This window comes from Pan troglodytes, chromosome 5 (genome assembly GCF_028858775.2).
Source record: "Pan troglodytes isolate AG18354 chromosome 5, NHGRI_mPanTro3-v2.0_pri, whole genome shotgun sequence".
Lineage (NCBI taxonomy): Eukaryota > Metazoa > Chordata > Mammalia > Primates > Hominidae > Pan > Pan troglodytes.
In genome coordinates, this window is record NC_072403.2 from 50,904,166 (window position 1) to 50,917,496 (window position 13,331).

General features: G+C 36.3%; 1 protein-coding gene across 23 annotated transcripts in view; it reads right to left on the reverse strand.

Annotated features, from left to right (window-relative positions):
* SUPT3H (SPT3 homolog, SAGA and STAGA complex component) overlaps positions 1-13,331 on the reverse strand; it is a 557,558-nt gene that overhangs the window by 196,637 nt on the left and 347,590 nt on the right. For all 23 annotated transcript variants that reach the window (XR_680802.5, XR_010158028.1, XR_002944240.3 and 20 more), the window contains 2 exons: positions 10,225-10,311; positions 2,513-2,603 (listed from right to left, as the gene is read on the reverse strand). Coding sequence is in view for 19 of the 23 variants with exons in the window: in XM_054685865.2 (XP_054541840.1) it covers positions 2,513-2,603; positions 10,225-10,311 (178 nt within the window). In the remaining 4 variants the exon portion in view is untranslated. The remainder of the gene's footprint in view (positions 1-2,512; positions 2,604-10,224; positions 10,312-13,331) is intronic.

Sequence of the window (13,331 nt, forward strand, 5' to 3'; positions counted from 1 at the left end):
CGTATTTTTACACACTTAATGGTGCTCTACATTTCTCTGAAGCTGTTAATTTTTCTTTATTATTTTTTCACTTTTTTCTTCAGATTGTATACTCTTTAATGATGTCTTCAAGTTCAGATTCTTTCTTCTGCCAGCTGAAAACAACTATTGAGCCCTTCTGAATTTTTTCATTTCAGTAATTATATTCTTGAACTCCGTAATTTCTATTTTTTAAAATAAATTCTGTCTCTATTGATACTCTTTACTTTGTGAGACACTATTATCATATCTTCCTTTTTTAAAAATTTTATTTCCTTTAGTTATTTGAACACATACATAATAGCCGCTTTGATGTTTTTGTCTGTTAAGTCCTACATCTGGGCCCCCAAAAAGCAGTTTCTATTGTCTGCTTTTTTTTTGTCTCCTTTTTATTGTTCATACTTACCTATTACTTGGCATATCTAGTATTTTTGTTGTTGTTGTTGAAAAGGGACACTTTAGATAATACAGTGTAGCAAATCTAGATAACTCCCTCCCCTCCCTGGGGCTTGTCATTGTTTATTTCATGACTTGGCTGAACTATTAAATGAAGTCTCTTCCCTTGCAGTATGCAGACTCTGATGTTGTTCTTCAGAGGGTGCAGCCTTGAGTATGCAAACAATCTCCTCCATAACCAGAGATGACTGTAGTTTTAGTCAGGGGGTGTTTGGCTGTTACCTTCCCTGATCTCCCTATTAAGTTTCTGGCTGTTCTGCCTCTACTGTTATCACATACAGCTGTTAGCCCCCACTAATTGACAGCTGTTTGCTCCACTGTTTCTGATAATACCCTTGGGCATAAATTGCTCCAGAGATTGATTGATCTAAATAATGTTGGGCCCCTGTGAAACGTTGCCAGCCTTTAAGTTTTGCTCTGACTGCAGGAGGGCTCTTTTTAACTATCTCTTTCCCTTGTTTTCTTTGTTTAACATCTAGCTGACCCACTGTTTTGCTTTTTGCTACCAGTATCATGGAGCTACCAGTCCCCTCTTAATCACTCATCACCAGGATCTTCATTGTTGTTGTTGTTATTTTTACAATGAACTTAGGTATGAATTTCCACACACTCTGTTCCAAGCAGTGATGTGGAAGAGCTGCAGAGCTTTCTGCTCCTAAGGTCTGAGCCGAACATCTGTACCACTGTACTGAAGCTGAGGGTGGACCTGCAATTAACTTCTCCTGGAAAGACTTCCCTGGATCTGAGAATGGGGATCTGGAAAGGGAAGCAACCCCTAGACTTCTAGGCTTGTCTATTCTGGTATGTAGCTTTGCTCCCTATGAGAGCTAGGTTGGTGGCAATCAGAGCCCAGTATTCTCAGACTACCATGTCTGAGGTAGAGCTTTTATCCTATGAGCTGAGGTTAAGTGAGAAAAGGGAGCCCCAGTCATCTCAGCTGTGCCTGCCTAGAATAAAGCTTTTGCAACATGGGGCTGAGGGAGATGAGAGATGCCTACCTCTTGCCCCTTCTGGGGTAAAATTGTTGCCCTAGAATAAGAACTGGAGAGGCAAGCTACACTCACTCAGAGTAGAGCTTCTGTCACACTGAGTTAAGGTGGCAGAATGGTGAAGAGTGATCATGTGAGCAGGTCATGGTTTAAATGCAACAGACTCTCAATACTGTTCTTAATAAGATTTAGTTGATCTTGAATATGTGTTGCCCTGCTTGCTGTACGTGCTTAGGACAATTTCTACAGACTTTAAATGATTATTTCAAAAAAAATTTACCAGTTAAATGTGTTCACTGGGGAGAGACTCTGCCATACTCCTTACATAGCCATTTCAGAAGTCCCACGTCAAGATTAGATGTGTTCTACCTGAATATTTTACTTTATAATTTCTATCAACTGTTTTTTTTTAAGTTTTAGTGTGCTTTTTGTAAGACACACAAAATTAGAACATACAAATGAAGATAAGGGGGAAGATTTGAAATGAATGAGAGGACATCAAACTAATATGATGGTTTAGCAAAACTGAATATTACTCTTACCATCCCAAACTTCATGGTGTCTGAAGCATGGTGTTAACTGCTATCATTGATTCAGTGGCAGGCATGTATCAAGTGCTTTTCATATATTATGCTAAACTCTCCTAAGCACTCCACATGTTACACAATATAATTTCCCTCCACATAAATGAGGAAACTGACCCTCAAGGTCACACAAAGAAAGCAGAGAACTGGTATTGATTGGAATTCAGGTCTGTTTTACTCTAAGTCTGCATTCACTATGTGCTCCATAAAAAGAAACATTTCAATTCATCTGCAGAACTATTTTTCAAGAATTAGAATCTATGAGAACTGTAGTAATATTAAATAGGTAACACAGTATAATATGTTTTATCAGAAATATATACTTTTGCAAGGGTATTCCACTTGATTTGTTGACAGTAAACAAAATTAACTAGTTCTCCAGTTACACTGGAATTGCATAAATGTGTTATCCAGCACACATGTGTCATAAGCTCATGTTTTAGTTTTGTGTTTTGTTTTGGTTACCTTCGAGAAGATCATCCTCATCGATGCCTTTGACAATCTTTGATTTGTAGTCTCGGATAAACATGTATTTTAGCAGTCTTCTAAGTTTTTTCTATTAAAAATATAAAATAAGTAAATAAGAAAACCTATACATATATTAACTTTACTGATTAAAGACTACTATAACCAAATTTAATAAACTTGTACCTCATGATATCAGAGAAAGTAAAGTAATCCTTAGCATACTGCTATGACATAAAAAGGTAGTCATCAAACACAAAGGCTAAAATACAAGTCTTTTAAAAAGCAGTTTTCATTTACAAATATTCGGATGTTCCAGAATCACAATAGTCACACATTGCTTAATGAAGGGGATCTAAGAAATGCCTCCTCAGGAGACTTCATCGTTTTGTGAACATCACTGAATACACTTACACAAACCTAGATGGAACAGTCTAATGCACACCTAGGCTACATGGTGCGGCCTACTATTCATGGGCTACAAACCGGTACGCAAGGGTAAGAAAATGGTAAGTATTTGTGTATCTAAACATTTCTAAATATAGAAAAATTAGTTAAAATACCATGTAAATGACAAAAAATGATACATTTGTAGAGGGCATATACCATGAATGAAGCTTGTAGGACCTGAAGTTGCTCTGGTTGAGTCCATGAATGAGTGGCAAGTGAATTTGAGGGCCTAGGACATTACTGCATGCTATTGCAGACTTTATTTTTAAAAAAGCTGTACACTTAGGCTACACTATATTTAAAATTTTTCTTTCTTCAATAATAAATGTGCCTTAGCTTACTTACTGTAACTATTTTACTTTATAGACTTAATTTTAAAAAAACTTCACTCTTACAGTAATACTTAGCTTAAAACACAAACACCTTACACAATTGTACAAAAAGGTTTTTCCTTTATATCCTTATTCTATAAACTTTTTTCTACTTTTAAATTTCTTATAGCTTTTTAAACTTCTTTGTTAAAAACTAAGATGCACGCGCGCACACACACACACACACACACACACACACGCCTATGCCTACATAGGGTCAGGACTGTAAATATCACTGTCTTCCACCTCCACATCCTGTCCCACTGGAAGGTCTTCAAGGGCAATAGCATGCATGGAACTGTCAGCTCCCTTGATAACTGCTTTTTTATTGGTATATCTCATGAAGGAACAACCTCAGGTGGTTCACAGTTAAGTGTTTTTTGCAAATAGTACACTCTAATGATGGAGTATTATAAATACATAAACAAGTAACAGTCATTTATTATCTTTATCAAGTATTATGTACTATACATAATTTTATGTGCTACGCTTTTATACCATCAGTAGTGCAGAGGTATACACCAGCATCACCACAAAGTTGAGTCATGCATTGCACTACAATGTTAGTATGATACCTACAACATCACTAGATAATTGGAATTGTTCAGCTCCATTATAATCTTATGGGACTACTGCTGTATTTGCAGTACATTTTTGAAAAAAAGTTCATCATATGGTACCTGACTATAATTGCTTTTTAAATTTTTTTTTTATTTCTTTATTTTTTTATTTTATTCTTATTATACTTTAAGTTTTAGGGTACATGTGCACAATGGGCAGGTTAGTTACCTATGTATACATGTGCCATGCTGGTGTGCTGCACCCATTAACTCGTCATTTAGCATTAGGTATATCTCCTAAAGCTACCCCTCCCCCCTCCCCCCACCCCACAACAGTCCCCAGAGTGTGATGTTCCCCTTACTGCGTCCATGTGTTCTCATTGTTCAATTCCCACCTATGAGTGAGAATATGCGGTGTTTGGTTTTTTGTTCTTGCGATAGTTTACTGAGAATGATGATTTCCAATTTCATCCATGTCCCTACAAAGGACATGGACTCATCATTTTTTATGGCTGCATAGTATTCCATGGTGTATATGTGCCACATTTTCTTAATCCAGTCTATCATTGTTGGACATCTGGGTTGTTCCAAGTCTTTGCTATTGTGAATAGTGCCGCAGTAAACATACGTGTACATGTGTCTTTATAGCAGCATGATTTATAGTCCTTTGGGTATATACCCAGTAATGGGATGGCTTGGTCAAATGGTATTTCCAGTTCTAGATCCCTGAGGAATCGCCACACTGACTTCCACAAGGGTTGAACTAGTTTACAGTCCCACCAACAGTGTAAAAGTGTTCCTATTTCTCCACATCCTCTCCAGCACCTGTTGTTTCCTGACTTTTTAATGATTGCCATTCTAACTGGTGTGAGATGGTATCTCATTGTGGTTTTGATTTGCATTTCTCTGATGGCCAGTGATGGTGAGCATTTTTCCATGTGTTTTCTGGCTGCATAAATGTCTTCTTTTGAGAAGTGTCTGTTCATGTCCTTCGCCCACTTTTTGATGGGGTTGTTTGTTTTTTTCTTGTAAATTTGTTTGAGTTCATTGTAGATTCTGGATATTAGCCTTTTGTCAGATGAGTAGGTTGCAAAAATTTTCCCCCATTTTGTAGGTTGCCTGTTCACGCTGATGGTAGTTTCTTTTGCTGTGCAGAAGCTCTTTAATTAAATCCCATTTGTGTTTTTTTTTTTTTGAGACGGAGTCTTGCTCTGTTGCCCAGGCTGGAGTGCAGTGGCATGATCTCGGCTCACTGCAAGCTCCGCCTCCCAGATTCACTCCATTCTCCTGCCTCACCCTCCCAAGTAGCTGGGACTACAGGTGCCTGCCACCACGTCTGGCTAATTTTTTGTATTTTTTTTAGTAGAGACGGGGTTTCAGCGTGTTAGCCAGGATGGTCTCAATCTCCTGACCTCATGATTTGCCTGCCTCGGCCTCCCAAAGTGTTGGGATGACAGGCGTGAGCCACCGTGCCTGGCCTGCTTTTTTTAATCTTACAAAAAGTTTTAGGTTGCATGTGGTGGCTCACACCTGAATCCCAACACTTTGGGAGGCTGAGGCAGGTAAATCACGAGGTCAGGAGATACAGACCATCCTGGCCAACATGGTGAAACCCTGTCTCTACTAAAAATAGAAAAATTAGCTGGGCGTAGTGGCACATGCCTGTAGCCCCAGCTACTTGGGAAGCTGAGGCAGGAGAATCTCTTGAACCCGGGAGGCGGAGGTTGAAGTGAGTTGAGATGGTTCCACAGCATTCTAGCCTGGTGATAGAGCAAGATTCCATCTCAAAATAAATAAATAAACTTCTAATTTTTTTTGAAGATTGTATTATCAGTCTTCATACCAAGCTGACTGTACTTAATGCTACAGAATTTGGTATACACTCAAGATGAAATTTTATTTTAAAAAATTAACTTATAAATACCTAGACAGTGAGTTTGTAATAGCTGCTTTAAAAGTCAATAAATTCCTTTTTACTTTTTAAAAAAATTTTCTGAGAATCTTATCTTTTTGCTATTAGATTTGGTTTCTGTGTTATATTTATGGAAAACAATCGGTAACCCGAAAAATGTAGTTCTATGAAATTCAAAGCTGATGAATGATAGTTAGGTCTTAATGCTGCCATTCTGTTTTTTTTTTTTAATTATTATTATACTTTAAGTTTCAGGGTACATGTGCACAATGTGCAGGTTAGTTACATATGTATACATGTGCCATGCTGGTGTGCTGCACCCATTAACTCATCATTTAGCATTAGGTATATCTCATGCTAACCCTCCCCCCTCCCCCCACCCCACAACAGTCCCCAGAGTGTGATGTTCCCCTTACTGCGTCCATGTGTTCTCATTGTTGAACTCCCATCTATGAGTGAGAACATGCGGTGTTTGGTTTTTTGTCCTTGCGATAGTTTACTGAGAATGATGATTTCCAATTTCATCCATGTCCCTACAAAGGACATGAATTCATCATTTTTTATGGCTGCATAGTATTCCATCGTGTATATGTGCCACATTTTCTTAATCCCGTCTATCATTGTTGGACATTTGGGTTGGTTCCAAGTCTTTGCTGTTGTGAATAGTGCCGCAATAAACATACCTTTTCATGTGTCATTATAACAGCATGATTTACACTCCTTTGGGTATATACCCAGTAATGGGATGGCTGGGTCAAATGGTATTTCTAGTTCTAGATCCCTGAGGAATTGCCACACTGACTTCCACAATGGTTGAACTAGTTTACGGTCCCACCAACAGTGTAAAAGTGTTCCTATTTCTCCACATCCTCTCCAGCACCTGTTGTTTCCTGACTTTTTAATGATTGCCATTCTAACTGGTGTGAGATGGTATCTCATTGTGGTTTTGATTTGCATTTCTCTGATGGCCAGTGATGATGAGCATTTTTTCATGTGTCTTTCGGCTGCATAAATGTCTGCTTTTGAGAAATGTCTGTTCATATCCTTCGCCCACTTTTTGATGGGGTTGTTTGTTTTTTTCTTGTAAATTTGTTTGAGTTCATTGTAGATTCTGGATATTAGCCCTTTGTCAGATGAGTAGGTTGTGAAAATTTTCTCCCATTTTGTAGGTTGCCTGTTCACTCTGATGGTAGTTTCTTTTGCTGTGCAGAAGCTCTTTAGTTTAATTAGATCCCCTTTGTCAATTTTGGCTTTGGTTGCCATTGCTTTTGGTGTTTTAGACATGAAGTCCTGGCCCATGCCTATGTCCTGAATGGTATTGCCTAGGTTTTCTTCTAGGGTTTTTATGGTTTTAGGTCTAACATGTAAGTCTTTAATCCATCTTGAATTAATTTTTGTATAAGGAGTAAGGAAGGGATCCAGTTTCAGCTTTCTACATGTGGCTAGCCAGTTTTCCCAGCACCATTTATTAAATAGGGAATCCTTTCCCCATTGCTTGTTTTTCTCAGGTTTGTCAAAGATCAGATAGTTGTAGATATGCAGCATTATTTCTGAGGGCTCTGTTCTGTTCCATTGATCTATATCTCTGTTTTGGTACCAGTACCATGCTGTTTTGGTTACTGTAGCCTTGTAGTATAGTTTGAAGTCAGGTAGCATGATGCCTCCGGCTTTGTTCTTTTGGCTTAGGATTGACTTGGCGATGCGGGTTCTTTTTTGGTTCCATATGAACTTTAAAGTAGTTTTTTTCCAATTCTGTGAAGAAAGTCATTGGTAGCTTGATGGGGATGGCATTGAATCTATAAATTACCTTGGGCAGTATGGCCATTTTCACGATATTGATTCTTCCTACCCATGAGCATGGAATGTTCTTCCATTTGTTTGTATCCTCTTTTATTTCATTGAGAAGTGGTTTGCAGTTCTCCTTGAAGAGGTCCTTCACGTCCCTTGTAAGTTGGATTCCTAGGTATTTTATTCTCTTTGAAGCAATTGTGAATGGGAGTTCACTCATGATTTGGCTCTCTGTTTGTCTGTTATTGGTGTATAAGAATGCTTGTGATTTTTGTACATTGATTTTGTATCCTGAGACTTTGCTGAAGTTGCTTATCAGCTTAAGGAGATTTTGGGCTGAGACAATGGGGTATTCTAGATATATAATCATGTCATCTGCAAACAGGGACAATTTAACTTCCTCTTTTCCTAATTGAATACCCTTTATTTCCTTCTCCTGCCTAATTGCCCCAGCCAGAACTTCCAACACTGTGTTGAATAGGAGTGGTGAGAGAGGGCATCCCTGTCTTGTGCCAGTTTTCAAAGGGAATGCTTCCAGTTTTTGCCCATTCAGTATGATATTGGCTGTGGGTTTGTCATAGATAGCTCTTATTATTTTGAGATACGTCCCATCAATACCTAATTTATTGAGCGTTTTTAGCATGAAGGGTTGTTGAATTTTGTCAAAGGCCTTTTCTGCATCTATTGAGATAATCATGTGGTTTTTGTCTTTGGTTCTGTTTATATGCTGGATTACATTTATTGATTTGCGTATATTGAACCAGCCTTGCATCCCAGGGATGAAGCCCACTTGATCATGGTGGATAAGCTTTTTGATGTGCTGCTGGATTCAGTTTGCCAGTATTTTATTGAGGATTTTTGCATCAATGTTCATCAAGGATATTGGTTTAAAATTCTCTTTTTTGGTTGTGTCTCTGCCTGGCTTTGTTATCAGGTTGATGCTGGCCTCATAAAATGAGTTAGGGAGGATTCCCTCTTTTTCTATTGATTGGAATAGTTTCAGAAGGAATCGTACCAGTTCCTCCTTGTACCTCTGGTAGAATTCGGCTGTGAATCCATCTGGTCCTGGACTCTTTTTGGTTGGTAAGCTATTGATTATTGCCACAATTTCAGATTCTGTTACTGGTCTATTCAGAGATTCAACTTCTTCCTGGTTTAGTCTTGGGAGAGTGTATGTGTCAAGGAATTTATCCATTTCTTCTAGATTTTCTAGTTTATTTGCGTAGAGGTGTTTGTAGTATTCTCTGATGGTAGTTTGTATTTCTGTGGGATCGGTGGTGATATCCCCTTTATCATTTTTTATTGCATCTATTTGATTCTTCTTTTTTTCTTTATTAGTCTTGCTAGCGGTCTATCAGTTTTGTTGATCCTTTCAAAAAACCAGCTCCTGGATTCATTAATTTTTTGAAGGGTTTTTTTTTGTCTCTTTTTCCTTCGGTTCTGCTCTGATTTTAGTTATTTCTTGTCTTCTGCTAGCTTTTGAATGTGTTTGCTCTTGCTTTTCTAGTTCTTTTAATTGTGATGTTAGGGTGTCAGTTTTGGATCTTTCCTGCTTTCTCTTGTGGGCATTTAGATTTATTAGACCGTAATGCTGCTTAATTTTAAAAGTAACTGATAATCCTTTGTAGCTTGTTCTATGCTTACACTTAGAATGTATTATCACTCGTTCTTGACCTTCGGGTTCAAGATTTCTATTAATAGCTGAAACATACTGCATTTTACACAGTTCTTTAGATGCACATTATTTGATATCTTCAATAGTTTCTTTGCATCTGGCGCCTTGTACCTAAGACTGCCTCACCCTGGGCAGAAACTTTCACTTTAAAAAATCCTACAGTCTCTCCATCTAATCATACAACCTTGAAATTTCCTGAGTCTTAAAATGCTTCTTCAACTAAATCATATAGATACCCTATACCAAATAATAATTTTCTTAATAGTGAAGATTTTCATTTTGTAATATTCTTCATATCATCTAAGAGTTGATTAACTGAAACATGTAAAATATTAGAGAATATTTTTGACTACCTACTCATGAAAAATAATTATGGCAAAATTAGACACACAAATATCAGCTTAAATATTTTAATACCAGATTTCAAAGAGTAAGAAAGGTAGGTCTTTGTTCAAAAACAGAAATTATGGTATATGTTTATCCCATTGAAAATTAATCTTTATTAATTTACTTTTTTCAATAAGGTAGAGCTACAGACTAAACTTTGTATTTCAGGCTTAAAAAATTACTCTATGAAAGTCTATAATCCTGGTAATGTTAATCTGTAAGAAGAGGAGAAAAATAAATATGCCATTCAGTTATATCCCACTTATGACAACAGAACATAGAGTCAATATTTAGTGAGTATCATGTAGCAATGAAAGCGTCTACATAGACGCATAAGGATAAGTGAGGGTTCGCTGTTAGCACAGTTTTTATATAAGTGCTTTTGTCCACATAATAAATATCAATTCTTTTGTAAACCCATTTTGTTGTACAAACTATGAAGACTAAAACATCAGTTCAATAGTTATTATTTTAATGTGAAAGGTACACAACAAGGATATATAGTTTCCACATGCAAGTCCAATTAAAGAAAACGTGGATTTTAATACAATAAAATTATGTTATATTACCTTATCTTTGCGCATCAAAAACAGAAGATCTTCAGGAGTGATTACCCTTGCTCCCCGCAGCTGAGAAACTTCGGCAGCTTGCTGTAACTAACAATAATGAAAATTTAGAAATTTTTCTCAGTAACACAAATTATATATAGTACAGTCATGATGTCTCTAGAGAGATAAATATACTAAGAGTTAAAAACCTTTGGGAAATAATCCAGCAATCACATTACTGCTTTTAAGAGTAAAATGTCTTATGTTTTTAAGATATAAAACATGCAATTAAATTAACTTATGAGCCCACCTGTAACCAATACAATAAACAGAAATCTTTTATTTCTTTCTTGCAAAAGAAAAATCATACACAGCTTCCAGAAATGCATTAATGCACCTGAAAATGATTTCATGAAATTTTATCCTTCATACTCATGTGAGCAATGGTTTCACTCAGTATCACTAGTTGAATAAGTATATTATTAATCTGAGCTCCCATGCTGCTCTGATTTGAAATAGGTCCATTCAGAACTTTAAAAGATCAACAAAAACAGTAGCTGTTTCTAATATCCAAAGGAAAAAAAATACGTTTAGTTTTGGCAAGTCTTCAGTGGGTAAAGGATTCAGTCCATAAATCATAATACTGGACTGCATTAATTTCTTTCCATACTAATCACATGCACACAAAAAGTTAACTGTATCTGGAATGTACAACACAAAACATTACTGCACTAAAAGTTAGATTCCCCCTGAAATGTTCATCTAGCCCCTTATATCTACAAAGTCAAGATTTTTCAGGAATTCATAAGTCCTAGAAACATAATCTTACTTAAAAATGACCTGGAAAATAAAAGAATGTGAAAAATGATAGTTCTGTTTTTTGGCACAGGCAAACTCAATTTCTTATTTTGATTAGTTGGAAGCAACATAAAATACGCCCATCTGAAAAAAATAAAGATGCTACAGAAAACAGTATAAAAACATGTAACTTCTTCCAAATTTGATCAAATCTTACTGATTGCACCAAACCAAGTCTATCCAATATGAAATACTATAAAAATAGTTACATATAAAAGCTGTTCCTGAATGCATCCTTCTTTTAAAAGATAAACCTAACACATTTTCTTGAGAACTAATCTTTAAAATGTGACACACTATTATCTCAACAAATATATGAAATCAAATAGTATATTTGTGCTAAAGAAATTCTGCTTGAATGTTTAATCCTTTTTGCTAAGTAAGCTTCAAACCTTCTCTAAATACACAGACTACAAAATAGACTATAAACTCGCTATGTGTCAGCTTTACCACTGAATTTCCTGGATACTGCGGTTGGTATATAAACACTATCCTATCTAAATATAGAAATTTAAATTTAACTGTGAACCATTTAAAAAGAAATCTTGGTGGGGGGGTAGGTTTTTAAAAAGATGATGTTATCTACTCAGAAACTGTTTTCAGCAGGCATGAACATATTTTTTCTAAAAATTGGTAGAGTGAGGGAAATATATGTGCACATGCTTTTCAAATAAAAATATTTCTATCACAGTCTAAAATACAGGCAATCAGTGTTGAGAAGAATATGGGCTATATATACATTTGTCTGGACACATACACAGTAAATTTATTTTCTTATATGAAGAATGCTGATCATTTGAAATCTGAAAAACACTATACAGACATATGTAATTTTACTCACATTAAGAAGGATCTGGAGAAATATGTATCCCTAAATAGTTTTCTCAATTAATCAACAGTTTATGCACACTACATATAAATAATCTCTATTCATAACATTCTCTAAAGTATCAGTTTACAAACATATTAGTCAGGATAAGTATGATAATAGAAAATAAAGACACAGAAGAGTTGAACATTTGGAATCACTGTTTTTTTTTTTATTTTCAGAACCAATACATGACCACTGTAAGGATCTGGAATTTATATCATGGTTATCCTGTTGTATGTAGTAGGAAAAGTTTATCTTTGTTTTTTATTTACCTGATTTTCTAATTTATCTCAACCAACATAATATCCTTACTAGGACTAGCATTGGTAGCACTCCCTTGTCTGCCTTGGACCTCTGCCTAGTTAGTATGTCTCTGGAACTGAAAGTATCACTATGTTACCTTACCAAGGCCTGCCTATCCCGGATGTGTCCCAAACCCCAAAATTACTTCTCCCAAACTCTGACCTCCTCTTCTCTACCAAGTGAAGACAGAAATCTTATTAGCTAATTAAAGTAACTCATACAAAAGTCATCTACTACCCCCATACCGAAATACTCAAGTCCTGCACTCAGCCCTATGGAACCTGTGTATCCAAAAAGTCAGCCCTCCTTATAGAGGAGTTTCACATCTCAGGAATACTATTTTCCATCCATGTTTGGTTGAAAAAAATCTGCATATAAGTGGGACCATGCAGTTCAAGCCCAAGTTGGTCAAGGGTCAACTGTGTTATTATGCATTGGTTTACTTCTCCTGCAAATTTTTGCCTACTACCAGAAAGACTAAAGAAAGTTTTCTTTAACAATACAAACTTTAAAAACAGGTGAGCATTAAAAAGTGGGCAAAGGAGAAGAACAGACACTTTTCCAAAGACAACATAGATGTGGCCAACAAGCATTTGAAAAAAAAGCTCAGTAACACTGATCATTAAGAGAAATGCAAATCAAAAGCACAATGAGATACCATCTTACAGCAGTCAGAATGGCTATTATTAAAAAGTCAAAAAAAAAAAAAAACAGATGCTGGCAAGGCTGTGGAGAAAAGGGAACACTTATACTCTGTTAATGGGAGTGTAAATTAGTTCAACCATTGTGGAAAGCGGTATGGTGATTCCTCAGAGCTAAAAGCAGAACTACCATTGGACCCAGCAATCCTATTACTGGGTATATACCCCAAGGGGTATAAATCATTCTACCATAAAGACACATGCACACAAATGTTCACTGCAGTACTGTTCACAATAGCAAAGACATGGAATCAACTTAAATGCCCATCAATGACAGATTAAAGAAAATGTGGTATATATACACCATGGAATATTATGCAGCCATAAAAAAGAATGAGATCATGTCTTTTGTGGGAACATGGATGGAGTCAGAGGCTAACTAATGCAGAAACAGA